A 27,308-nucleotide genomic window follows, 5' to 3' on the forward strand; every position below is an offset into this window, starting at 1 on the left:
TGTGGCCAGCATGACTAAGCCACTTCTGGAGAACCTTCCTGCCGGAGCAGTACCTATTTGTCTACTTGCACTTTGATGTGCTTTCGAACTGCCAGGTTGGCAGGAGTAGGGACCAAGCAATGGGAGCTCACCTTGTCGCGGGGATTCGAACCACCAACCTTCTGATCGGCAAGTCCTAGGCTCTGTGGTTTAACCCACAGTGCCACCCACATCCCTATCTCTAGGTAGGGTTGGGATAAAACTCCCTGGCTGAGACCTGCAGCTTCTTCTGGTGTTCCTGTAAACTTAGCTGGTGAGCACTGGCAGAATTGTAGGCAAGGAGAGACAGACAGTGAAGAGGTAATTCCCATCTGCTTGGCATGAAATTTATTCCAGGTCCAAATGTCTCCCTGAGGAAGAACTTGTTCTGAACCACGTTGAGCCCAGAATAAATTTTGTTTTCAGCCCCTAGTTTATTTTATTCATTTGCCTGCCATTTGTACTTTCCCGGTTTTGCGGCTGGTTGTCTGACAGGATTGTGGCCAAAAGGGAGAAACGAGAGAGAGGTGACAGCTTGCCCTGGTGAACTCTGAAATGCAGAACATCTTCAGGGGAAAAGATTAAGGGTACAACCCCTCCCCACACTCCAAAAGATGAAGAAGCAGCCCATGGAGGGCTGAGAATGCTCAGTGGCCATACGATACTGACCAACGGTTCAATGGCAATGGAATAACAAGAGGGAGGAAGAATGGCGTATCCTGGAAATGGGCAGGGCTGGCAGAAATGCTGAACAGGAGCCCTCAACCCTGCACTTGACACTTCCTTAATGGCAGTCCTGAAGATACAATCACCCACAACGCTTTGATCTTATGGTAGCTATTTTAAATCAGAAATAGCCAGTGCGCTTTCTTTATTTCTTTAAAGAAATGTTTAGGGGTACTCTCATTTTGACTCAAGAAAATCACCATTTTATAGTTCAAATCGGAGGGAATAAATACAGTGGTACCTTGGTTTGCAGCCATTTTGGATTACAACCACATCAAACCCTGAAGTGTGTGTCCCTTTTTTCGGATTACAACCTATTTTTTGGATTGCAACCCATTTTTATTTTTTGGGGGGGAGGCCCCATTGGCGAAAGTGTGCCTTGGGTTACAACCTGTTTTGGTTTACAACCAGACCTCCGGAACAGATTACGGTTGTAAACCAAGGTGCTATGTACTGAGCTGAATAGGATCCAAACTGCAGCAGTCTGATTGGTCCTAGAACAATAGGATTCAGAATGCAGCAGTCTGATTGGTCCTAGAGCAATGCAGCAGTATGATTGGTTGGCAGGGACCACCCAATCATGCTCCAGATAGAAGTGAATCCACAACTTGATTGGCTTACAGTAGAATTCCGGAATTAGCCAATCATGTGCAGCCCATTCTGTAAATAATGTATATAAAGCAGATACTTTGAGGGGACTTTCATTCATTCATTCCTCCTCACCACTATGAGCTGAATAAAGAGCATGAAATCACTTGCAACTCTGAGTATATTTCACAAGGTATCGCTGTACAGAGAATGGACAAAAGTACAAAGATTCACACAATGTTTAAGGGTATGCGTACCCTTGAGTCTTTTCCCACCCCCTAAAAAAAGCACTGGAAATAGCTATCCTGTGTGGGTCTATGGGTGGGAGTGTGAAAGTGTAACAAGGTGGCGAATAGGTGCTACAGTGGTACCTCGGGTTAAGTACTTAATTCGTTCCGGAGGTCCGTTCTTAACCTGAAACTGTTCTTAACCTGAAACACCACTTTAGCTAACGGGGCCTCCTGCTGCTGCTGTGCTGCCGGAGCACGATTTCTATTCTCATCCTGAAGCAAAGTTCTTAACCTGAAGCACTATTTCTGGGTTAGTGGAGTCTGTAACCTGAAGCGTATGCAACCCGAGGTACCACTGTACTTGCTTCACCCGCAAGTCCAACTGCAAAGCCAGGAGTTAGGGCTGCTGTGCATTTTCTTTCTCTGCATGTGTTTCATTGGGCTGAAAACCAAGTGGTCTGATTTAACCCCATTTCAGTCTAGGACAAGGAGCACTTGTGCTGTGGAATGGTGGCTGGTCTCTCTCTCTCTCTCTCAAGTCATCTATGCCAAGCAGAGTGCCAAGTGCCCAGCCCGCTGTTGGGGAGCAACTGCTGCACTTTGGACTTCTGTCTGCGGAGAGGAATGATTAATTCCCAGACCTAAGGAAATAATTTCCACTTGGTTGCAGCAGCTTTGCTTCTTCACCTATATTTGTGACAACAATGGATTTGAGGAAGGAGGAGGAGGAGAAAGCCATGCAGAGACACGGGCTGGTTTGAAGGGCCAGTTGACGCTGGAAATAAAGTCTAGGCCCTGTTGCCAAAATGCCTGGTCTGAAACCACTGGTGGTGATTTAGGGTCCCATCTGCACTATGCATTTAAAGCAATATCATACCACTTGAAACAGTTTTGGCTTCCCTGCAAAAAATTGGGGACTGTAGTTTGTTATGGATTCTGGAGAACTGGTAAGATACCCCTATTCTCTCAGAACTACCATTTGCAGTGTGATTTAACAATCCATTTTCCCAGGAAACTCTGGGAACTGGAGCTATAGGAGGGCAGTAGGGGGGTCTTCCTACCAGTTCTCAGAACCTGGAGCAAACTACATTCCCCAGGATTTTGAGGGGGAGGAAGCCATGGCTGTTTAAAGTGGTATACAAATAGAAACACTGGCTAGAGCATGTGCTTCTGAAGACAGCTTTGTTTAGGGAAGTTTTTAGCATCTGATGTTTTATTGTATTTTTAATATTTTGTTGGAAGCCGCTCAGAGTTGCTGGGAAAACCCAGCCAGATGGGCAGGGAATAAATTATTATTATTATTATTATTATTATTATTATTATTATTATTATTATTATTATTTTCTCCAGTGCCTATACTATAGAGACATTCATATTAGCCTCATCTCCCAACTACTCCATAAGTACCCAGGGCACACAGGATGTCATCCCATCATCCCTAGCTAACAGGACCAGTGGTCAGGGATCATGGAAATTGTAGTCCCAAAACATCTGGAGGGCCGAGTTTGCCTATGCTTGGTTTGGACGAATCCCCAGCAGGGCTGGCAGCACAACAGCAAGAGGAGGGCTCAGATCCGCCGCCTGAAGCAAATGGCTTCACCTTGCCTTATGCACGGACCACCCCTGTGCCCAACAGCAACAATATAATTCAGCTCTTACTACTCCTACGTATATTCATAATCACACTGTCAGCCGTTGATATATTACAAGGCACAATTAGAATGCAATTTGAGCTTCAGGTGCTTATGGAATGTAACCAAAAATGTACACATTAACTTGAGCACTTTTTAAGCAAGGAAGCCAGAGACAGAAAGATATCCCAGAAGGGGAACTGGCAGTGCATCCCCTGAAAGCACCTGAAATTTTTTTTAAGAGCCAGTGTGGTGTAGTAGTTAAGAGCAACAGACTCGTAATCTGGTGAACCGGGTTCGCTTCCCCGCTCCTCCACATGCAGCTGCTGGGTGACCTTGGGCCAGTCACACTTCTCTGAAGTCTCTCAGCCCCACTCACCTCACAGAGTGTTTGTTGTGGGGGAGGAAGGGAAAGGAGAATATTAGCCGCTTTGAGACTCCTTAAAGGGAGTGAAAGGCGGGATATCAAATCCAAACTCTTCTTCTTCTTTCTGAAGATCTGGAGACTCTGACCCAAGGGGATATAATTTCTCCCTTTGGATGTGTGATTTGCCTCTTGCAGATTTGGCCATTTGAAGATCACAGTTGGGCAATGTTTTGGGCATCCGCCTGAGTTTTACAGAATCCAAGGAAGCTCTTTTGCCCAATTTCCACAGCAGCTTGGCAAGACCCCTGACCCTATTAGCTGGAAGGTGGGGCTTACTTGCGTTACTGTCTGGGGCAAGACTTGTCTCTGCCAGAGTTGAGACAGCACTGCTGCACGTTCTCCACTTCTGGCACCTTGCTAAAGGCGGTTTGACTTGTGAAGCCGGTGAGTAACGTTCTAATATAGTTATTGCAAAAAGACTCCTATATAGTGAAGATGCCGATATATGTGACTTCTGGAGACTCTTTCCTGGAGCAATGTAGATTAAGGCTGCAATCTTTTCAGGCTCCCCAGAGGCATCTGGTGGTCCACTATGAAAACAGTATACTGGACCATATGTGGCTGTGGTCTGATCCAGCAGAATCGTCTTACTTTCTTATGCTCAGATGCATCTTTTTATTTAGATATTCCACTAAAATAAAAAAAAAGATGTTTGAGAACTTAGCCTGTCACAAATTCAGCACTGAGTGGTTAAAAAAAGAAAAGAAAGGTAAAATGTTGATTGTATCAAAATTCAGGAAGGAAGCAAAAATTGTGAGCAGGAATGGGTGAGAATTTTTTATTCACTTTGCATTGCATTTCACTTACTGAAATAACATGCAAAATGAAACACAGCTTTCCTTCGGCGTTCTCACTGCTCTGTATTTTGCAGTGCAAGTAATGGTTGCAAAAAAATACATCTATTAAGGTAGAATTAAAATGTATGTATTTTGTAATTGTTGTTATATATTGGAAATAAATAAAGCTATATATATTTATTTTAAAAAAGAAAGAAATGAACAAACCTGTCCCCCCCCCCCCAAGGGCTGCTTTTGATTCTATTAACAGGGAATAACTGCGGCTTTAAATTTCTTAATGCAAATGTAATGTGCATTTGAGAACATGAGAAAAAAATAAACTCTGTTTCCCACATTGCTTGAGGGATAATTGCACATTTATTGTATGTGTAATTATATGTAAAAATCCCCAAGACAGCTGTTTTCCTCATTGATTCCTGGCACCCAAAGCCGCTTTTCCTGTGTCAGGGTTGAAGTTCCAGGATTGTACAAGCTTAGACTCTTCTGAGGGCTTCCTAAGAAACCACACAGGAAGAATCTCTTGCCTTTGCGCTGCAGATTAATTTGTTCTTTGCACTTTAGTTTACAGGCTAATGCAATGATGGCAGCCAAAAGCAAGCAGCTAATGCAGAACGGAACCCCTAAGGTAAGTGCGTGGGCGGAAATCAAGACGGAGAAACTTGTTCCCTAAAGTATGAGGATTTATGACGGCTCAGTGCATTTTGAAACACAGGCTCCTTCAGAAGCAACCTTGAACTTTTCAAGTCTGCAGAATGATTGAAGCAGCTTGCACAAATGTTCCTGCTGGCCTGACAAAGCTCCAGTCACTTGTGGGACAATTGTTGTTCCTAAACTGCCCTCAGACGCAGGTGGCACTGTGGGTTAAACCACAGAGCCTAGGACTTGCCGATCAGAAGGTCGGCGGTTTGAAACCCAGCGATGGGGTGAGCTCCCGTTGCTCGGTTCCTGCTCCTGCCAACCTAGCAGTTTGAAAGCATGTAAAAGTGCAAGTAGATAAATAGGTACCGCTCTGGCGGGAAGGTAAACGGCATTTCCATGCGCTGCTCTGGTTTGCCAGAAGCGGCTTAGTCCTGCTGGCCACATGAGCCAGAAGCTGTAAGCCAGCTCCCTCGGCCAATAAAGCGAGATGAGTGCCACAACCCCAGAGTCGGCCACGACTGGAGCTAATGGGGTCCCTTTACCTTTACCTTTTAAACTGCCCTCAACCTTCTACATTCATTTATTCATTGTGTTTACTGTATTGGCCCAAATATAAGCCGCACCCGAATATAAGCCACAAATTAAGGGAGGGGGAGAGAGAAAAAAATAATAATACCCAAATAGAAGCCACTTTATTCCTTGCTGCTCCTGGCTGCATACTTGGGGTGGGGGGAGCCACGCTGTGTTGCCGGCGGCCTTTCCCCTTCCTCGCTCTCTCCCTTCCCGGCCTTGGGGGAAAGGATGGGAGACTACATGCGGGGCGGGCGCCGCTTTGCTGAGCTCCTGGCACTGTTTGCCCAGCGCTCCTGGATGCATACATCAAGGTCGCAAATATAAGCCGCACTTTAACTTTTCACGGTTGGAATTTGGGGAGGAATGAGGCTTATATTCAGGTCAATACTGTATTTACTGCCTTTTCTCCAATGAACTCAAGGCAGCATATATGACTGCTTCACAACAACCCTGTGAGGTAGGCCAGGATGAGTGTTTGAGGAATTGAACCTGGAAGCCTTCCCAGTCTTAGTCCCTTACCTTCCTTCCCCAACAGGGAAATGATAGTGCATTGCAGAGGGTCTTGCACCTACCGGTGGTCAATTCAGCATGCAGCAACCTCCAGAAGGCATATTCCGTCACCAAAGAAGTTCATCCCCTGATGGCGTCCGTGTGTGGGGCTTATGAGCGAGGCCTCCAGAATGCCGGCTCCATAGCTGCATCGAGCGTGAAGCCTGTGATAAAGAAGCTGGAACCTCAACGTAAGTCAAAAGTGGGGGATCTCTGGCCTGGGGGGGGGGCAAATGTGGCTCTCCAGGCATCTCTATCTGGCCCCCGGAACTCTCCCTCAGCCACACCCACAGCTTTGCACCCTGACGCTTCTTGCCTGGCTGTAATTTGGCCTTGAACCTTTCTAACACCTCTTGCTTGGTTGGGTAGAGGATGGAGAGGAGTGTATGGTTGGGTGTAGAAACTAGCCCTACTGTACAAAGGGGGAAGGGACGTGGGTGGCGCTGTGGGTTAAACCACAGAGCCTAGGACTTGCTGATCAGAAGGTCAGTGGTTCGAATCCCCACGATGGGGTGAGCTCCCGTTGCTCGGTCCCTGCTCCTGCCAACCTAGCAGTTCGAAAGCACGTCAAAGTGCAAGTAGATAAATAGGTACCGCTCTGGCAGGAAGGTAAACGGCGTTTCCGTGCGCTGCTCTGGTTCGCCAGAAGCGGCTTAGTCATGCTGGCCACATGACCTGGAAGTTGTACGCCGGCTCCCTCGGCCCATAAAGCGAGATGAGCGCCGCAACCCCAGAGTCGGCCATGACTGGACCTAATGATCAGGGGTCCCTTTACCTTTTACAAAGGTGAAATTTACATTCACATCATCACTCATTTTTGCTTCTGGCCTTTTCCACCACTAGGATGTGGCCCTTGGAAGGTTACCCTGGAGGGAACTTGGCCCTCAGGCAGAAAAGTGTTCCCCACCCCTGATGTAAATACTGTATTGTTTGAGGGCTGGAAATGACACAAAGGAAACAAGTGCATTTGTTTAATTCCTGGCCTGGATTGGCCCTATACATTCTCAGGCGGATAATGGGACCACAAATCCTGTGTGGGTTCACCATGACAAGGCCAGGGAAAGGGAAATATGGCGCCATGACAGAAGCCAACAGGAATGGCAGTTGAATCCAGTTTCCACAATGGTGAGGGAGCAGCTTCCTCCACTGTAACTAAGGGCAGCAAGAACACAAATTTTGCTGCCTGGGTTAGAGAAGCAGTGATACACATGTGCGCAGACAAACATCTGCTCAAATCAAGGTGCATAAGTTTCAGCTAAGTTTCTTTTGAGGGAAAATGTCCCACAAGCACCTCTCCACATGTCTGACACTAAAACACACACAAATGCTAAATGAAATAAACATTTATCTCCTTTCATGACTCCCAAAATCAGCAGCCCGAGGCATTTGCCCCTCTGTACCTAATGATAGGGCCGGCTCTGTTGGCTCAGCTATAATTGAAATGCTTTTGGAGGAAATGTGTCATGGAAGGTCAGGCAGCAGAGCAGAAGGATTGTGCTTTTCACTTCCCTCTTTTCATTATAAAATTAGATCTTCCCCTGCCACCTTGCTTTGTACATAAACCAGGAAAACACATGATAAAACAAAGATGGCTTCTCTACCACATGTTTCTTATATAGCTCTGAGGATGTGGAAGGAAGACCCTGGGAGTGAGGAATTGTGTGCAGGGTCTCCGTCCAACTACAACACACACACCTGCTTTGTGCTTTCAACTTTAACATGCAAGTATGAGATATAGGAAGGGACGCGGGTGACGCTGTGGGTTAAACCACAGAGCCTAGGACTTGCTGATCAGATGGTCGGTGGTTTGAATCCCCACAACGGGGTGAGCTCCTGTTGCTCTGTCCCTGCTCCTGCCAACCTAGCAGTCCGAAAGGACGTCAAAGTGCAAGTAGATAAATAGGTACACTCTGGCGGGAAGGTAAATGGCATTTCCGTGTGCTGCTCTGGTTCGCCACATGCTGGCCACATGACCCAGAAGCTGTACGCCGGCTCCCTCGGCCAATAAAGCGAGATGACCGCCGCAACCCCAGAGTCGGCCACGACTGAACCTAATGGTCAGGGGTCCCTTTACCTTTATGAGATATAGCAATTATACCCAGGCACCCCGGTCAAACGAAAGCCTCCTATTCACAGTATGCAACAGACCCTCCAAATGTTCCTATTTTCCAGGGATGTCCCAGTTTCTGATTTGATCCCGGAATATCCCAGGTTTTCTTAGGATGTCTCTATTTTCATTGGAGAAATGTTGGAAGGTATGGAGTTATTCAACTCCCAAGCCATCTCAAGGCAATCCTATATAGGGAAGGTGTTTTTAAATGTTAAATGTTTTATTACGTTTTTATATATGCTGGAAGCTGCACAGAGTAGCTGGGGCAACCCAGTAAGATGTGTGGGGTGTAAACAGTAAAATTATCTTTATGGAATGGGACGTCCCTGTTTTCATTGGAGAAATGTTGGAGGGTATGATGCAGAGATGGAGAATTTGGATGTTGGACTTGGAATTTGGCTTGTTTGGAAATTGTTAAGTGTGTGTTCTGCATGGACTGATTGAATCAAACAATTTACAGCTTGCTCCTTCTGCCTGGCTCTGCCCTAGAACTGTGTTAGTATCTGTATCCTCTTTGATTCAGTTGCAGCAGCCAACATCCTGACTTGTCGAGGTCTGGACCATTTGGAACAGAAGATTCCTGCCCTCAACCAGCCAGTGGAGAAAGTAAGTTATGAGACTGCTTTGCTGGATGAGGCCTAAAGTATAGGTAAAAATGTAGAAAGCCAGCTCATTCAAATGTTGTTAAGATGCACCTCTTTGCCCAGCCTTTGACAGTTAAGATATTTTATTATGCACGACCCAGTTCTTCTTTTGCCAAATGGTTTTTATTCATTCTCCAAATTTTAACCAATCAATACCAAATTACATCAAATTTACTACATTCCCCCCCCCCCAAATATGATGACCTCCCATTCTTCTTCCTAGATGTGTCCCTACTTCTCCCTATTTACTGCTTTTTTCCATTTTTGTTTGTTTGTTTGTTTATACTTTTCAAGTTTATACATTTCACTCGTTTTATACATTTCACTAACTTTACAATCGTTTTGACATTTCAAAACTTGACTTCCCCCTCTTTCTGCAGTTCCTTAAATTTGTTTTTAATACCTTCTGCATATCCAAATTACCATATTTTTTGCTCCTTAAGACTCACTTTTTTCCTCTTAAAAACTAAGAGGAAATGTCTGTGCGTCTTATGGAGTGAATGTGGGGCCCCTGAAGCTAAATTGCCAGAGCGCAGCACGCTCCTGAGCTGCTCTTTGGGGCTGGCGGGGGAAACCCAGGCTTCCCCCTCCAGCCCTGGGAGCAGCAGGCAGGCTGTGCTCAGATGCCCCATGCTGCTGAGCAACTCTGGGGCAGCCTGCGAAGCCAGAACAGCTACAGGGAGCGCTGTGCAGTGTTCCCTCTAGCTGTTCTAGCTTCTGCCTAGCTTCATCCCGCTGCCCTGCGGAGGCTTCGCGTGGCTATCCCTGGCTTTTGCAGGCGGTGCGTCTTTTGGTCCGGTGCGTCTAATAGAGTGAAAAATACGGTGACTTGATTTACTCATTTAATAATAATAATAATAATAAATTTTATTTATATCCCGCCCTCCCCAGCCGAAGCTGGGCTCAGGGCGGCTAACAACAATCAAAATAATCCAACATTCTAAAAACATTCATTATAAAATTAATTAAAATCAAATTGTTCATCTTCTTAAATATATACTCTTATAAAACTGCAGGTTATTACAGTAATCCTGCCAATTTTTTATCGGTTTATAATTTAAATATTCAATAAACAATTTCCATTCTTTTGTATATAAAAAATTGTTATCTTGATTTCTTCTTATTCTGGTAAGTTTTGCCATTTTTGCATATTCCATAAGTTTTTGTATCCATTCTTCCTTTGCTGGGACTTCTGCTTCTTTCCATCTGGGGACAAGTAACATTCTTGCCACTGTAATTGCGTACATGAATAAGTTTCTATACATTTTAGGTAGTTCTGTCCCTATAATTTCCTATTTACTGCTTTATATTCCAATTCACATTTCAACCCTTATATCTTATCTTGAATTTCATATTTTCCAATTTAATTCTTTCTCCTTCTCCCTCAGCTGTCTAGTTTTCAATTCCTGCCCGTATACTTAGCAATATCTGATACAGCAAAAGCAAAAACAAACGAGGTCTCCCAGTTCCTTGTCTCTCCCCCTTAAATCCTTACTTGTTTCTGTACTAATTCTTTCTTTGTTTTCATCTTGCATGTGTGTAGATCTGGGACGCACTTCTTCGGTTGAATCTATTCTGTTGTGTTTCGGCCATTATAAGAGTTCTGTGTTTTACCTTTATAACTGTAATAGTTTTATTTGATTTCATAACAGTATACATTATGTTGTTGTAACCTGCCCTGAAACATTATAGTGACAGACAGGTAAGCACCCTTTTAAAAAAAGTAAAATAACAATCTTCTTCTCTGTTATCTCCTCCTGCTTTAGGTTACATCTGATCTAAAGGACTCCATCGTAACTTACATGCAAAGTGCTATGCGCTCAGTTATGCACACCTTGGACCGAGTCATGGGACTGGGTGTCAAAAGCTGCAAGCAGCCCAAGGGTAGCTTGAGGGACGCAGCAGAGTATGCCAGGACCAGTCGAGTGAGCCAGCTGGCTGAAGCTGGAGTAGACGCGGCCATTGGCAAACTGGAGAAGCTGGTGGACTTCTTCTTGCCAAAAACTGAGCACGAGTCAGGTTAGTTAGTACAGGGACAGACTTTGGTAATCTTTCGTAATACGGTGCCCTGTGCCAAGCCAAAATTTGAGATCTTCTCAATTAGAGATCTTCTCAGACTTGCAACTTGCAATGTGGGGAAACTGTCTGCACCACTCTAAATCCAGCGCTGTTTCGTACCATTACAGCGGTACCTATGGTTACGAACTTAATTCGTTCCGGAGGTCCGTTCTTAACCTGAAACCGTTCTTAACCTGAGGTACCACTTTAGCTAATGGGGCCTCCTGCCGCTGCACCACCACGTGATTTCTGTTCTCATCCTGAGCTAAAGTTCTTAACCAGAGGTACTACTTCCGGGTTAGCGGAGTCTGTAACCCGAGGTGTTTGTAACCCGAGGTACCACTGTACCTGATTTTGTGGAAGAGTCGTCGGGTTGTCCTATTTTGAAAAGCAAAAAAGAGGACACATTTGCCAACTTCTACTTTGAACTATGAATCGCTAGCATGATTCTCATTTTACATACATGAAAAAGAGGACATGTCCTAGAAAAAAAGAGGACACATGGCAACCCTAGCTGGTGTTAGGTCATAGATACAGTGGTACCTCGGGTTACACATGCTTCAGGTTACATACGCTTCAAGTTACACACTCCACTAACCCAGAAATAGTGCTTCAGGTTAAGAACTTTGCTTCAAGATAAGAACAGAAATCGGGCTCCGGCGGTGTGGCAGCAGCAGGAGACCCAATTAGCTAAAGTGGTGCTTCAGGTTAAGAACAGTTTCAGGTTAAGTATGGACCTCCGGAACGAATTAAGTACTTAACCTGAGGTACCACTGTATGCCAAAAGAGAACAAAGCAGCCCTGGTGTTGCAAAAACGGAGATGGTGAATTTGTGGTGGATTGTCTACCCATCTTCCTCAATGTTGCCAATCCCCAAATAGAAAACTGCTTTCTACTGTTTAGAAAGTCCACCTAGCTTGCAACAACTTTCACTAGGGGTTCAGGCAGGGCTGTCTCCCAGGCCTACCTGTAGATGTCAGGAACTGAACCGGAGACCTTCTGCATGCAAAGCAGATGCTCTTATCACTGAGCTACAGCCCTTTCCTACTACGTATCGCATATGGGAATTCAGTAATTTCCACAAGGTGGCACTGGAGATGCTTCTGTTTCCAGTACTCGGGGTACTTCATGGAACTATTTGGATTCAAACCACAGTTTATTATTTCTTTTTAACAGAAACTCATACTGCAAATTGCTTAACATGTCCCATCTGAAATTAATAAAAAAAAATGAGGTAAAATGGCCATTCAGACAGAGTATTGTTAGCTGAAATTACAAGCACCATTTTTTTCTGCTGAGCAGCAAGTCATTAAGACTGGGTTAAACCCTTAAACTAATTAAAAACTGGGAGTTCTATCCAATGTTATCACTTGGATGATGGAAGGGTCTTTGATTCTAGTGGAACCTTCTATCAGCAGAATGGAGAAGGCAGGCAATGTTTGCATATTCACTCTCCCCTCTGTACCCCCACTTCACCCGGCTTTCCTCCAACCTGCTCCAGAGAGGGGGAGTTTACCCTTCAGGGCATCATGGGAGTTGGGATAGGGCTGTAGAGGGGAGGGTGAATCCCTGTTCCACTGATAGGAACCTCCACAGAAACAATGGAACCTTTCTTCCAGTACAAGGACATCATTAGTTTCAAGACAATCCCTTATAACTGGACACCAAAAAAGACATTCATGATTAACCAGCAGCATATTATCTAAAATATTAATTATTTTTAACATGAGTTGGTTTTATAACTGCGGGTGACAGTAAGGATACAGGATAAATTTGATTCCATTCACATTTAATGGTGAACCTGCCTAATTCACACTTTCTGAAACAATACTCTGGTTCTCTGCCACAACAAATCCACTTTTGACAACATCTGCAACAGACTTTTTGCAGGAAGGAAAGTGACTGGGAAATGCACTAAAAAAAAAGTGTGAGATAAACAATTTGTTGACGGAAAGATGTCGAACTTCCAAGCAAACAAATAAAACTGAATGCTCAGTAAAGAATGGGCATAGCCTAACCTCCATGGAAGCTTTGTGCAGTAAACAGGTTGTCCAAAGAGAGCCAGAGGGAATGAGAGTGTATGTCCTATGCCAGTTTTTATGTGAACTGCCCTAAAAAGCTGGGGGAATTAATGAATGGGCAAGATTATGCAGATGTCATTCTTTGATCAGTTCATTAAAACTAGTCTGATGGATTGGTTAACTATCCAACCTTATGCATGTCCAGCTAGAAGTCAATTCTTTCAAGTTCAATAGGACTTATTCCCAAGAAAGTGTGTGTAGGATTGCAGCCTAAAATTTCTTTAACCTTACTTTAAAACTGTCACCTTTGATAGCTACTGTGGAAGTGTAAGGTGTAGCTTATACTCACACCAAACTGTCTTGCCATTCTATTTAATTTTTGAGAAAGCAGGCCTGAGTCTGCTACTTGAAAGAAAATTGAAGCAGAAAGAGGAGAGATGATCTTATTTATATTTATAAAGATGGAACTAAAAAGAGAATGTGGGTCTGTTAGTCATCAGCTGCCTATAACCTGGCCTGTTTATTAGTAGGTAAAGGTAAAGGACCCCTGGATGGCTAAGTCCAGTCAAAGGCAGCTATGGAGTATGGCACTCATCTTGCTTCAGGCCGAGAGAGCTGGCGTTTGTCCACAGACAGCTTTCCAGGTCATGTGGCCAGCATGACTAAACCACTTCTGACACAACGAACACCATGACCGAAGCCACTGTTTACCTTCCTGCCACAGCGGTACCTATTTATCTATCTGCCCTGGTGTGCTTTCGAACTGCTAGGTTGGCAGGAGCTGGGACAGAGCAATGGGAGCTCACCCCATCTTGGGGTTTCGAACCACCAACCTTCTGTTCAGCAAGACCAGCGCCACCTGGGTTCCCTTTTATTAGTAGGGATGCTCTGATGTCTTAGAAAGTGCAGAGGCATTTAACCTCTTTGTCTAATATCGCTGCTCTTGCTCCTTGATTGCATGCATATTCTCAACTCCCCACATTTTTCTTCTCTAGTGCACAAGCCTCCGGGGAGATGTGAGTTGAGCACCCTTGGGAGGATAAGATCTTTAGCTGTTACTGCTTTCCACCGTGCATACAAAAAGACCACCCAAAACATCCAGCGCGTAAGAGACAAAGGGCAGGATTTGGCAACGTGGATCCCAGGTCTGGTAAGTGTCTCTGTCTGGAATTCTCTTGGCTAAAGTGAGCGTGGCTGTTGTACCAAGTGCTGGATTAGCACGTAAAAGTTTAATTTAGGGCTTAGCATGTAATAGTTTAATTTAGGGCTTAACGACACCTTAATTTTCTATTTTAAGCATCACTCATAATAACTTTCCCCATGGCGCCCACTGTTCTAGGACCATTTGAATTCCCTGCCCAAAATGAGCCATCGTCAGGACACAGTCGGTAAAAATCATAACGCCTTTGTTTCTTTAGACCATATTTCCTTCTCAATTCTTAATGCTGTCACTGTGCTCATGAGGACTGGAAACATAAAAATAAAGTAAACAAACAAGAAGTAAACAGAAATGCCATGAAGCCCATCTGGTGCATGTCAAGCGTGGAACTTTAAGAAAGAACCAAAACACTCAGAACTACTTCTTCTTCTTCTTCTTCTTCTTCTTCTTCTTCTTCTTCTTCTTCTTCTTCTTCATTTACTGCTCCTCATCCTAGTATCACAGGACGGTTTACAATATAAGAATACAAAAAAATGCAACGTTGTTGTTGTTGTTTAGTCGTCCAGTCGTGTCCGACTCTTTGTGACCCCATGGACCAGAGCACGCCAGGCACTTCTGTCTTCCACTGCCTCCCGCAGTTTGGTCAAACTCATGCTGGTAGCTTCGAGAACACTGTCCAACCATCTCGTCCTCTGTCATCCCCTTCTCCTTGGACCCTCCATGTTTCCCAACATCAGGGTCTTTTCCAGGGAGTCTTCTCTTCTCATGAGGTGGCCAAAGTATTGGAGTCTCAGCTTCAGGATCTGTCCTTCCAGTGAGCACTCAGGGCTGATTTCCTTCAGAATGGAGAGGTTTGATCTTCTTGCAGTCCATGGGACTCTCAAGAGTCTCCTCCAGTACCATAATTCAAAAGCAACATAATAACAAACAGACAAAATAACCCATCCACACACAGTTCAAAAGGCCATAGTTTGGTCCTTGGTCTCTTTTGGACATGCTTTCTGGCAAGAGTAACACCAGGAGATTCCGAGGGCCTGATAGAGAGGCCTGGGGACCCTGGGCCTTAGGTTCTCCACCTTTGCTCTAACCATTACACTACACTATTGGCCCACATAGAGAAATAATTTGACCTACGTTCCTAAGTAAGCCAATTCCTAACTCTGTTCCTAATTTATTTTTAGGATTATATGATAGTTTCCTGTGTTTCCTTTTAGTGTGGGATTCTGAACTCTACTAAAGACTTTATCTCTGGGCACTAGGTTCACAAATGAAGATGAAAAGGCTGGTTTATTTTTAACTGGCTCTGTATTGATTCATGACTTTGATTAACATCCTTCTTAAAGCCATCAACTCTCCCTCGTGGAGTCATGGGAGCATGGGTTTTGAACAGGAGGAGGAAGACACACAAATTATCCCCCTTGGTACCTCCTTTCCAACATCCTGTTGAGTTTGTGCCTGGGAACCATCACATAGCTACTTCCCCTCCCAAGGTCTTCTTTCCCCTCACTCCCCATGTATATCTCCCAAGGATTGGGTCCTCCTGGCTCCAGTCCCAATACAGAGAGATGTCTTGGGTGTCCAAGATTAAGTAGAACATGTTGTGGTTCCCTTGAGCTGGGATTTGCATGTACAGCTTCTGGAGGAAGCTACCAAGCACTCTTAAGAGTGTTTTCACCCTTGAGATCTAGTGTGGTGTAGTAGTTTAGGGTGTTGGACTAGGACTGCAGAGAGGGAAACCCGGGTTCACTTTGCCCCTCTGCCACACTCGGTTGATGGGCTTAGGCAGTGTTTTTTTTCTTTCTTCTAAAAATTTTTTAGTAAAGGTAAAGGGACCCCTGACCATTAGGTCCAGTCGTGACCGACTCTGGGGTTGTGGCGCTCATCTCACTTTACTGGCCGAGGGAGCCGGTGTACAACTTTCGGGTCATGTGGCCAGCATGACTAAGCCGCTTCTGGCAAACCAGAGCAGCGCACGGAAAAGCCGTTTACCTTCCTGCCGGAGCGGTACCTATTTATCTACTTGCACTTTGACGTGCTTTCGAACTGCTAGGTTGGCAGGAGCAGGGACCGAGCAACGGGAGCTCACCCCGTCGCGGGGATTTGAACCGCTGACCTTCTAATCGGTAAGTCCTAGGCTCTGTGGTTTAACCCACAGCACCACCTGCGTTTAGGGGTACTCTAATTTTGACTCAAGAAAACCACCATTTTATAGTTCAAATCGGGGAAAATAAATACATCAAATGGACAAAAGTACAAAGAACATGTGTTACCTTATATTACACAGTTGACAGCTGACAGTAACTTCCACATTGGTATGAGGGTATGTGCACTAACATCTTCCCGATTCCTTTGCTTGCTGTTGGTGTCCATTGCCAGATGTCGTCCTTTCAAAAACCATGAATTTACATACACTTGAAGGCTCAAAGGAGGGCCTACCAGTATTATAAACATTAAGTTGGCCACAGGGTTTAAATGCAATGAAGCTCTTGTTGGAGTCAGTATTAAATTCATCTGAGAGAAGCCACGTTCACACTCACTTGTTGAAATTCGGATGTTCTTGATTGCATTTAAAAGAGGCATAAGAGGTGATGGAATCTTCTTTTCTGAAAAGTGCTCTCAAAAACCCCTTAGGATTTGTCTATCGGGAAGTCCAACTCTGTCACACCAGTTCATTATTTCTGTTTCACCAAAGGTTAAAGGAGGATTATCTGGCCAAGTTTTACAATCCAGCATGGGGTAGCAATGGAACGGACGATTCACCATGCTAGAGAAGAAACTAAATTTTTTAACATTTTTAGTTTCTTCTCCCGTTAGATTCACAACATGTTTAGGGGTATGCGTACACCTGCATACCCCCAGAAAAAAATATCACTGGACTTAGGTCATTTGCTATCTCTTAGCCCAATCTACTTTACAAGGTTGGTGAGAAGATAAAGTAGAGAGGCCACATGACCTACTTTACAGAGGACGCTCCTCTGTTTGAAGGTCTGCATGTTTTTAGGAGTCTTCTGTTTGAAGGGCTGCCCAAGCCAAGTTGGGTTAAAAGATAAAGAACTCTAAGAAGGGAGAGCAGGAGGGATCTTGAAGTTCACAAAAACATCGGCCACCTGGGCACAAGTTTTCCCCATTAAGGTGGGGTGTATTGTATTCCTACATAAGATACAGTACTTAACCACCAACCTTTGTACCTGGTGACCTTTTCCTATAGCATGAGTCATACTGGGAGGTGGGGAAGAACTCCTTTTAGCTGCTCTGGTGGGGTAGTGAAATGCTTAAAAGTGAATAATGTGTAGCAAATTATTTTATTTATGGAAAGTGTTCATTATGAGTACATAAAAGCTTTCAAATATAAAAATAACTCTTCGTAGTCAATTTATACATTTCTGACTCTAACAATTTATAGACAGTTAAAACACAGAGAGACACCTGAGCTTGATGATGGGGTTCTAGATGCTTGAATGAGGCGTGTTTGCCAGCCAGGGATAGCTCAGTTGGTAGAGCATGAGGCTCTAAGTCTCAGGGTCATGGGTTTGAGTCACATGCTGGGCAACTTTCCTTCATTGCAGAGGGTTGGATTAGATGATCCTTGTGGTCCCTTCCAACTCTACAATTCTATGATTCTCTGATTTCTACACTTACACCAATACATAGAAATCACTGACCCTGTCAGGGGACTGCCATCGGAACAGGGGAGCAAGGCAGGGGGGCTGTTGGGATACAGAGAGCCTCCGAAACTCCTGAGTTCCTCTTCCAGCGGTAGGAAAAGCCACACCTCCAGTGGAGAAGAGAGGGAAGGGGCCAGCCAAGCGAGGAAAGGGCTCGAGGATGCTGCTAAGAGCCCCAGCGCCTCACCTCGCCAGGCTGGCCAGGAGGGACGCACGCCACTTCCGTCGCCCAGCTTGCGAAGATGGGTGAAACGCAAGGAGGGGAGGAGGGGGCTTGTGGTGCCAAAGTTCTTATGTTGGGGGAGAAGCCGGAAGGGGCCACTCCCGGATTCTGCAAGTGACTAAGACGGACATGAACTTTGTAGATCTGCACTGTAAATAGTTTACACAATTGTTGTTGTTTAGTCGTTTAGTCGTGTCCGACTCTTCATGACCCCATGGACCAGAGCACGCCAGGCCCTCCTGTCTTCCACTGCCTCCCACAGTTTGGTCAAACTCATGCTGGTAGCTTCGAGAACACTGTCCAACCATCTCGTCCTCTGTCGTCCCCTTCTCCTTGTACCCTCAATCTTTCCCAACATCAGGGTCTTTTCCAGGGAGTCTTCTCTTCTCATGAGGTGGCCAAAGTATTGAAGCCTCAGCTTCAGGATCTGTCCTTCCAGTGAGCGCTCAGGGCTGATTTCCTTAAGAATGGATTTGATCTTCTTGCCGTCCATGGGACTCACAATAAAACCTGTAAAAGACAGGTCGGAGTCCTGCCTGGTTACTCACGAGTAACCACCATCAGCGTCTGACAGAACCTTTGAAATTTATACCTTGATGTGCCCAAAGTGACAAAGAAATCATTTCTCACCCATGTCCAATCAGTTTTAATCCTCATGCCTTCTTTGGGCTTGGAAACGCATGGACTCTTCACCATCTTCTTCTGTGCAGGTTGTCTTGGCCCGGCAGAGCTCAAAGAAGGTCCTGAAGATCATCACTGGTGTTCAGAGCGCAGAAACTGGCTGGCTAAGCAAGAAGGTTCAGAAGGTGCCAAAGAAAGAGGAGGAAACCAAGAAAGATGACACTGGGAGAAAGGTACAGCTTTTGAAATCATTATTCTTGGACTATGTGCGTGGTGCGTGTGTGGAACATAGATCAATGACAGAAACCATCCTTTGCACGCAGACCGTCCCAGATTCAATCCTTGCCATGTCCAGGTGGGCCTATAGGAAACTGCATAGAAAAATGTGTTTAAGATAAATTTGCACTAAAATACTAATGAGTTTTCATGGGGAATATTTTTAAGCACAAAATGCTGCAGATATGTGGTGGATTGAATTTAATGTTGGGAAAACGAGAAACTTAGAGAGCTGAAATGAACACATCCTTCCACCCTTACATAGAATAATTACTCCCCACCAAGACTTTCATCTTGCTTAAAAGAAAACCTCAGGAACAAAGAAGAGTAGTTTTTAGTTTTATGCAAAAGAGGAGCAGCTTTCCAAATCTTTCAAACTCCCATGTTCACAGAGAAAACTTAAAATGTGGAGATATATGATATCCACCAGAGTTCTGTTCCGCACTGGAGAAGCAGAGTTAGCTTTTTAGGAGATTAGCTTTGGCATGTAAATAAATGGTGTTAACCTGTTGAATCCAGCTGTTTTGGGTTTGAGGTAGCCAGGCATTTTGCTTTTTTCCTCCACTGGGTGCAACTGGGGGAGTCAAACCAGAGGCCAAATTTCCACAGGAAATTCATCCTCTATCCAAACAGCCAGGGGAAGGAAACGGCGGGAGCTCTTTCCCAAGGGGACACGGCATTAAAAAGCCACGCACGGGGTCTTTGATTATATCAAAGACCCTGGAAATTCTGATGTTATTACTATCATGACCTCTGTTCGGTGGTGGGGGCTTTCAGGAAAACTTTAAATTTACAATTTTTCCATTGTCCTAAATTGATGGAGCTCTGATTTGACATGTTTACCCAGAGAAAATTGAATGTGCTACTGTGTATTGGGAGCAGAAGGGTTGGGATGTGGGAGAAATGTGATTTTATTTTTGTTTGCATTTTAATGAAAAACTACCTAATTCACCCTTCTGCAGACCTAGTATGTGAGCTGACACGCAGTTATGCTTTTAAATTTGTACTGCTCCGAATTCTGCAATTCAGTTTGCCAACCAACCAATATGTCCAAAAACGCACATATTGAGTGGAAACGTGTGTAAAAATGTATAGGTTAGTGGAAACAGAATACAAGAATGCATCGTAGTAGGAAAAAAATGCTTGGAAAAATGTGCATATTACTCAAAACAGAATTAAGAAATGTGCGGTTTGAATCCCCACGACAGGGTGAACTCCCGTTGCTTGGTTCCTGCTCCTGCCAACCTAGCAGTTCAAAAGCAAGTCAAAGTGCAAGTAGATAAATAGGTACCGCTCCGGCGGGAAGGTAAACGGCGTTTCCGTGCGCTGCTCTGGTTTGCCAGAAGCGGCTTAGTCATGCTGGCCACATGACCCTGAAGCTATACGCCGGCTCCCTCAGCCAGTAAAGCAAGATGAGCGTCGCAACCCCAGAGTCGGTCACGACCGGACCTAATGGTCAGGGGTCCCTTTACCTTATGTTAAGAGAAATTTGCACTAAAATGCTGGAGCATTTTCAAATTACTACAGAAACGTGGTAATATTGGGGAAATGTGAAACTAAGAGAAATTGAAATTGTCAGAATTGTCCATCGCTAGTGAGATTCTGTGGGAGAGAAGCCATCACTTCCCCTAAAGCCTGTGAGATCACACCAGCCAGGCCAAAAGGTTGGCGAGGGGGATAATTTTCTTTGTTGCACACCCTGACCTGGTTCAGTTTAAAACCTCATTGATACTACAGTGGTACCTCGGGTTACATATGCTTCAGGTTACATACGCTTCAGGTTACAGACTCCACTAACCCAGAAATAGTACCTCGGGTTAAGAACTTTGCTTCAGGATGAGAACAGAAATCGTGCTCCGGCGGCGCGACAGCAGCAGGAGGCCCCATTAGCTAAAGTGGTGCTTCAGGTTAAGAACAGTTTCAGGTTAAGAATGGATCTCCGGAACGAATTAAGTACTTAACCTGAGGTACCACAGTACCTGGGTCCCGTTGACACTAGTTTTTCATCCTTCTTGGGGTTACGTCAGGGGTACAATAGAGTTTGGAATCCATCAGATCCAAGATGTTCTCAGATTCCCACATGGCTTACCCTGCTTCTGGTCCTATTGCTCCACAACCTAGACTTAATGATGCTTAGCATCCTTAACCAACTACAGTTCCCAGGATTCTATGGGGAACTGGTAACCCGGAAACTACAACTAATCCAGAACGCAGCAGCTAGACTGGTGACAGGGAGTGGTCGCCGAGACCACTTAACACTGGTCCTGAAATAATAATAATAATAATAATAATAATAATAATAATAATAATAATAATAAAAATTTTATTTATATCCCACCCTCCCCAGCCGAAGCCAGGCTCAGGGCGGCTAACAACAATCAAATAATCAAACAATCAAATAATCCAACATTTTAAAAACATTTCATTATAAAAATTAATTAAAATCAAATTGATGGCAACTGTTAAGCAAAATTCTGTGCAGGTTGCCAGAGGAGGGAGTCAGGCTGTGCCCTAACCAAAGGCCTGGTGGAACAACTCTGTCTTGCAGGCCCTGCGGAAAGATGTCAGGTCCCGCAGGGCCCTAGTCTCTTGTGACAGAGTGTTCCACCAGATTGGAGCCGCAGCTGAGAAAGCCCTGGCTCTAGTTGAGGCCAGCCTAACCTCTCTGTGGCCTGGGACCTTCAGGATGTTTTTATTTGCAGACCGTAGGTTCCTCTGTGGGGCAGACCTACAATGGCTCCCAGTATGTTTCCGAGCACAATTCAAAATGTTGGTGCTGACTTTTAAAGCCCGAAACGGCCTCAGCTCAGTATACCTGAAGGAGCGTCTCCACCCCCATCGTTCTGCCCGGACACTGAGGTCCAGCGCCGAGGGCCTTCTGGCGGTTCCCTCACTGCGAGAAGCGAAGTTACAGGGAACCAGGCAGAGGGCCTTCTTGGTAGTGGCGCCCACCCTGTAGAATTCCCTCCCATCAGATGTCAAGGAAATAAACAACTATCTGACGTTTAGAAGACATCTGAAGGCAGCTCTGTTTAGGGAAGTTTTTAATGTTTGATGTTTTATCGTGTTTTTAATATTTTGTTTGGAGCCGCCCAGAGTGGGTGGGAGGCCCGGCCAGATGGGTGGGGTATAAATATATTATTAATATTACTATTAGTAGTACAGTGGTACCTCGGGTTAAGAACTTAATTCGTTCTGGAGGTCCGTTCTTAACCTGAAACTGTTCTTAACCTGAGGTACCACTTTAGCTAATGGGGCCTCCTGCCGCCGCCGCGTGATTTCTGTTCTCATCTTGAAGCACAGTTCTTAACCTGAAGTACTATTTCTGGGTTAGCAGAGTCTGTAACCTGAAGAGTCTGTAACCTGAAGCATCTGTAACCCAAGGTGCCACTGTAGTAGTAGTAGTAGTAGTATTTAAAGTGATATGAAACCACTTCAAATGAATGGTGCAGATGTGGTCACGGCTATTCATATGGGAAAGTCATGCTTGCTCAACCAAGATCCTTGGCTTTATTTTCTCCTTCTAGACAGCAAAGCAAGTTGAGGCACAGAGCTTGGTGGGCAGTGTGTCTCAGAACCTGCAGACGTCGTGCTTCTCCATCGCCTCAAGGGTGAAGGATGCCCCTGTTACTGTCTGGAATGCGGCTGGGCAGCTTCTGCAGGTTTCTCCACAGAGGGCCATGTCTGAGGCAGGAGACAAAGTGGACCTGTTGAAAGAGACCTTTCATAATATCACAGGCAACCTGCTGGGAACATTCTCTTCCTATGTACCTGTAAGTCACATCTCCCTCCTGTAGGATGGGAGATATTTGGACATATTTGGTGGGCATATTTGGAGTTCGGATCTGCATAATTGGAGTGGGGTGTGTTGCAGCTTGAATCTTTGTGAACCATTTGCCTATGCACAAACTAGCTTGTCATTTAGAATGGGGAGGGGGAATCCGATTCATTTCACATTTCAAGGTGGACCTACCTCTAACTGGTATTTTTCCAAAACAATGTCTGAACCAAAACACAACCATCATTTGAAATTTGCAACCCTCCGAATTTTGCAATGCAGCTTGCCAGCCAGGTAATAGGTACAAAAATGCAGATAAATGCATCTATAGCATACAGCAATGGCGTATATTACACGTACAAAAACGTATCAGGGGAAATTGCTTTGCCAAAATGTGTATACTAGGCAAAATTGCGTACAAAAAATTCTTTGGGGAGACATTTGTGCAAAAATGCTGATAAATTTTCATGAGGAATTCTGTTTGTTTTAAAAAAATACAGATTGATGTGGTAACATGGAGAACTGAATTGAAGAATGAGAAACTGATATTGACATAGTCACCATTCTCCATCCATCTCTCTTTCACAAACACAAATACACACAGACACAGACTTGCTGGTTGCCTTAGGTCTTTTCCCTGTATGCCCAGGCCACATGGGAGTAGCTTTCCTGTGATTCTACCCTATGTGGATGTAAATACCACAACCACCTGGATGTAGCTCATTGAATGGGTCTTTCCCACGCTGCTGACACACACACCCTCTTTGGGCCAGGGACATACTGGGTAGAAAGGCACTGCTCATGCAGGTGCAATGGTCATGCACATACAGCACAATGCCAAAAGTTGAAGACTGTAGGATGTGGCCTATATCTGTGTGGGCTGCAGCCTTTGCAGAGATCTCTAAAGCAGTGGTGGGGAACCTGTACCCTACAGATCTTGTTGTACTTCAGCTCCCATCAGCCTCAGTCAGCATGGCCAGTGGTCAAGGGTGATAGGAGCTGTAGCCCACCAAAATCTGGAGGGCCACACTTCCTCACTCCTGCTCAGAGGCCACACCTGTTGTTGGCATCAGTAGCGTGCCCCAGTATCGTAAGTGCTGGGAAACTGTATACGTGCAGCTACTCACACAGAGTCAATTAAGGTTTGGCAGATAGCCAGAAGGCAATCTGAAGGAGTAAGTCTGCCTGGTGATAACAGAGACATGGAGACAACTCCCTGATTGGTGAAGCTCTCTCAAGGGAGTGATAATTAATGGCCTACTAACTGGGAGTTCAGCGTTCAGAGGTTTAGAGTTCTGTGTGTCAGTGTAGGAGTTGTGAGTAGTGTATGAGAGAGGTAGCAAAAGATCTGTGTTCTGTTCCTGTAAATAGTCCACTGTATATAATAAACACCTAACTACAAGTTCCTGGTTCCTGCTTCGTCTATCCTGTCTGCAGCCAAGTCGCCGATTGCTTCCGTGGATTCTGCGTGTACTCTGCTAGGTCTGGCTAAGGTCCTGCAACTAGTCAGAAAGTTGCGAAACACCAAATAGGTTTTGCCAATAGTAAGAATGTTTGCGCAAAGTTCTGTCGTAAGTGCTTGAACCCATCCTGCAGAAACCAATCTCCAAAGGTTGAGTTGGGAGGAATTTCCTGAAAAATTATAGGGTCTGGGTTTACCCATCCAAAATTCACACCTCTCTCTTTCTCTCTTTCCATATCCACTCTCTCCCATCCCTGGTTTAGCTTCCAAAGATCTCGGTGAAACAAGAGGAGACTGCAAGCGTGCCCATGGCTAATTCTGAGTCAAGTCAAGACCAGGAAGGTACCCAGCCTGTGAGCACAGATGCTGAGGAGGAGAAGAGGGGGCTCGCGTATCAGCTCCTAGGAATTCGGCGGTCTAGCCGAGGTCATCATCCCCTCTCCTTCCTCAATCTTGATGAGCCCCTTCCTCCCCAGCCAGGCCCCTCCCAACATCGGAGCCCAGCCTTTGAAGCTGAGTATGCAGGATCCCACAAATCTGCCTTCTCCCCTTACAAGAATTGGGCTGGCAGCAGGAGATTGAGCGAAGGGCTGTGCCGCCCCAGTTCGCAGGTTGTGTACACCAGGGCTCATACAAGCCTCTATAGCACCACGTTCAAGAAGGACTAAGCCAATAAGAGGCCCAAACCCTCTGCTTAATATCTTGTTCAGTCTCTTGAGTCTACTGCCCCTGCTGGCTTTGCAAGCTGTATAACATTAGAATATATCAGGTAGAGCCCGGCCTCCTCAAAAAGAACATTGTGGGGTGAGGAACTGACTCAACCCCTAGGAGTGTGTGATCAGGATAAGGACCACAGTACGTGAGGCTAGTAACCCATTTCCCCACACCAGAGAAAAAATATTCTCCTCCAAACCTTCTATTCCTCAGCCAGTGATGAAGAGAAATAGCTTTGACAGTTTTTATCAGTGCCACAACCTGAGGAGTTATGTGTTATCACTCCACACCGTGTCACAGTCCTAATCTTGTATTTAAAACAAACAAACAAAACAAACCTCCAGACATGTTAAATCAGGAATGGGGAATCTGTCACCCTCTGGTAGGGATGGGTGACTCTGTCAATTTCGTTTCTCTCGTTTTTTTAAAAAAAAACCTTGTGAAAATTAATTGGCATTTCAGGGCTAATTTCTCTTAGCAAATGCATGGTTTTTGCCTAACATGCACATTTTTTTGCCAAGGAATTTCCCCAAATACAGTGCATTTTTGTAAGCTAATTTCACTAACATATTCATTTCTAGGCACACTTTACCTAAGCACATACATTTTTTGAACACTCTAATTGGCTGGAGAATAACACAGCAAAGTTTGAAGATGTGCAAATCTCGAGGGACGGCTTAGTTTTAGCTCACGTGTTGTTTCGGAAAGTGTGAATAAGGCAGGTTCCCCTTTAAGCATGAACTGAATTTAATTTCTCCCCATTCCTACCCTCTTGAGTTTTGTTGGACACTAGTACAGTGGTACCTCGGGTTAAGTACTTAATTCATTCTGGAGGTCCGTGCTTAACCTGAAACTGTTCTTAAACTGTTCTGAAGCACCACTTTAGCTAATGGGGCCTCCCGCTGCTGCCGCACCGCCAGAGCATGATTTCTGTTCTCATCCTGAAGCAAAGTTCTTAACCTGAAGCACTATTTCTGGGTTAGTGGAGTCTGTAACCTGAAGCGTATGTAAACCGAGGTACCACTGTACAGTGAGTGGTCATGAATGATGAACATTGGAGGACCACACATTCCTCAGCCCTGCCAGACGCATTGACATGCTTAACATACTGCCTTGTTTGACCTTAAGAACCATAGCTAAAGACAACCTTCCTTACCTGATTGGGCTACTTATATTTCCAGTTGGGGCTTTAAACAAATGGCAAATCAGTGATTTCCTCCTAGCCGACAGAAACATAGAACTATAGAATTGTAGGGTTGGAAGGGACCACAAAGGTCATCTAGTCCAATCCCTTACAATGCAGGGATATTTTGCCCAATGTGGGAATCAAATTCACAACCCTGAGATTAAGAGCCTCATTCCCTACCGAACTGAGCTATCCCTGGCCAGCAAACACGCCTCCTTCGAGCATCTAAAACCCCACCATCAAGCTCATGTGTGTCTGTGTGTTTTTAGTGTCTATGAATTGTTAGTGTCAGAAATGTATAATATGAACACTTATTTTATATTTGGAAGCTTTTATCTACTTTCCATAAATAAAGTAATTTGCTAGACATTATTCCCTTTTAAGCATTTCACTACCCTATCAGAGCGGCTAAAAGGAAAGAGAGAGAGAGAGAGACAGAGAGTGTTTTCTGTTTTACAATTTAAAGTACTTATTTTTACATCCTTAAAATATCCATGACTTCCCTTCTTCTCGTTCCATGGTTCATTTTACAATCCCTGCATATTTTACAGAAACTATACCATTCAGCGTTCCATTATTACATCCATCATAACTTATTTACACTGTTGGATTTATCTTAATGCTGCCAGCATTTTCAGCTGTACACAGTTATTTCCCATGTATTCAATAAACATTTTCCAGTCTTCTCTAAACGCATGTTCTTCTTGTTCTCTTATTCTGTTTCACCGTCAAGCAGCTCTTTCAGTCAGAAAGTTCTTCCTGGTGTTTAGTCAGAACATCCTTTCTTGTAACTTGGGTCAGGTTCTATGCTCTTGAGCAGTGGCATAGGAAGAGGGGTGCGGGCAGCCCCGGGTGTCATCACTGAGGGGGGTGACAAAAAATAACTCCCGCACCCACCGCATGCCCCTTCCTACACCACTGCAGGAGCACACTCCCCTTGAGTGATTTCCAGAAACCAGAAGCATTGCTGCCTCCAACTTTGCAGGCAGAGCACAGCCTTTATGGCTAGTAGCCTTCAACAGCCCTCTCCTCTCCATCTTCCTCACCTGCTCGCTTTGGCACAGTAAATCTCCACGGAACCTGGAGAGTCCCGGGGCAGCCAGCTGGGAAGAGAGCGAGGCTCCCTCTGGAGGCCAAGAGGTACAGTGGAGATCTTCCTGCCCGGTTTCAGCCGCCTGGAAGGTTTCCAATAATAATAATAATAATAATAATA

The 27,308-nt window shown here is 44.9% G+C and overlaps 1 protein-coding gene across 2 annotated transcripts; it reads left to right on the plus strand.

Moving 5' to 3' along the window:
- The first annotated feature begins 2,331 nt into the window (after positions 1–2,331).
- On the plus strand, positions 2,332–26,787 carry PLIN1 (perilipin 1). Of its 2 annotated transcripts, none has more exons than XM_083586706.1 (10): positions 2,332–2,509; positions 4,979–5,042; positions 6,165–6,369; positions 8,812–8,894; positions 10,699–10,951; positions 14,007–14,161; positions 18,769–18,912; positions 22,483–22,728; positions 24,459–25,706; positions 25,941–26,787. In XM_083586706.1, exons 2-9 carry the CDS (start codon positions 4,995–4,997, stop codon positions 24,861–24,863), a joined length of 1,539 nt encoding a protein of 512 aa, XP_083442832.1. In that variant the 5' UTR covers positions 2,332–2,509; positions 4,979–4,994; the 3' UTR covers positions 24,864–25,706; positions 25,941–26,787. The 2 variants fall into 2 exon arrangements, with proteins under 2 accessions (XP_083442832.1, XP_083442831.1); XM_083586705.1 differs by lacking the exon at positions 2,332–2,509 and adding an exon at positions 3,809–4,004.
- The last annotated feature ends 521 nt before the right edge of the window (positions 26,788–27,308 follow it).

The sequence above is a fragment of the Podarcis filfolensis genome (genome assembly GCF_964270895.1).
Source record: "Podarcis filfolensis genome assembly, chromosome: 14".
Classification (NCBI taxonomy): domain Eukaryota; kingdom Metazoa; phylum Chordata; class Lepidosauria; order Squamata; family Lacertidae; genus Podarcis; species Podarcis filfolensis.

Bases quoted from the DNA above. Each gene is read 5' to 3' on its own strand.
- PLIN1 (XM_083586706.1), top strand. From the start codon at position 4,995: ATGATGGCAGCCAAAAGCAAGCAGCTAATGCAGAACGGAACCCCTAAG. The intron at 8,895-10,698 runs GTAAGTTATGAG...CTCCTGCTTTAG, and splicing joins TCAACCAGCCAGTGGAGAAA to GTTACATCTGATCTAAAGGA. The intron at 14,162-18,768 runs GTAAGTGTCTCT...TCTTCTGTGCAG, and splicing joins CAACGTGGATCCCAGGTCTG to GTTGTCTTGGCCCGGCAGAG.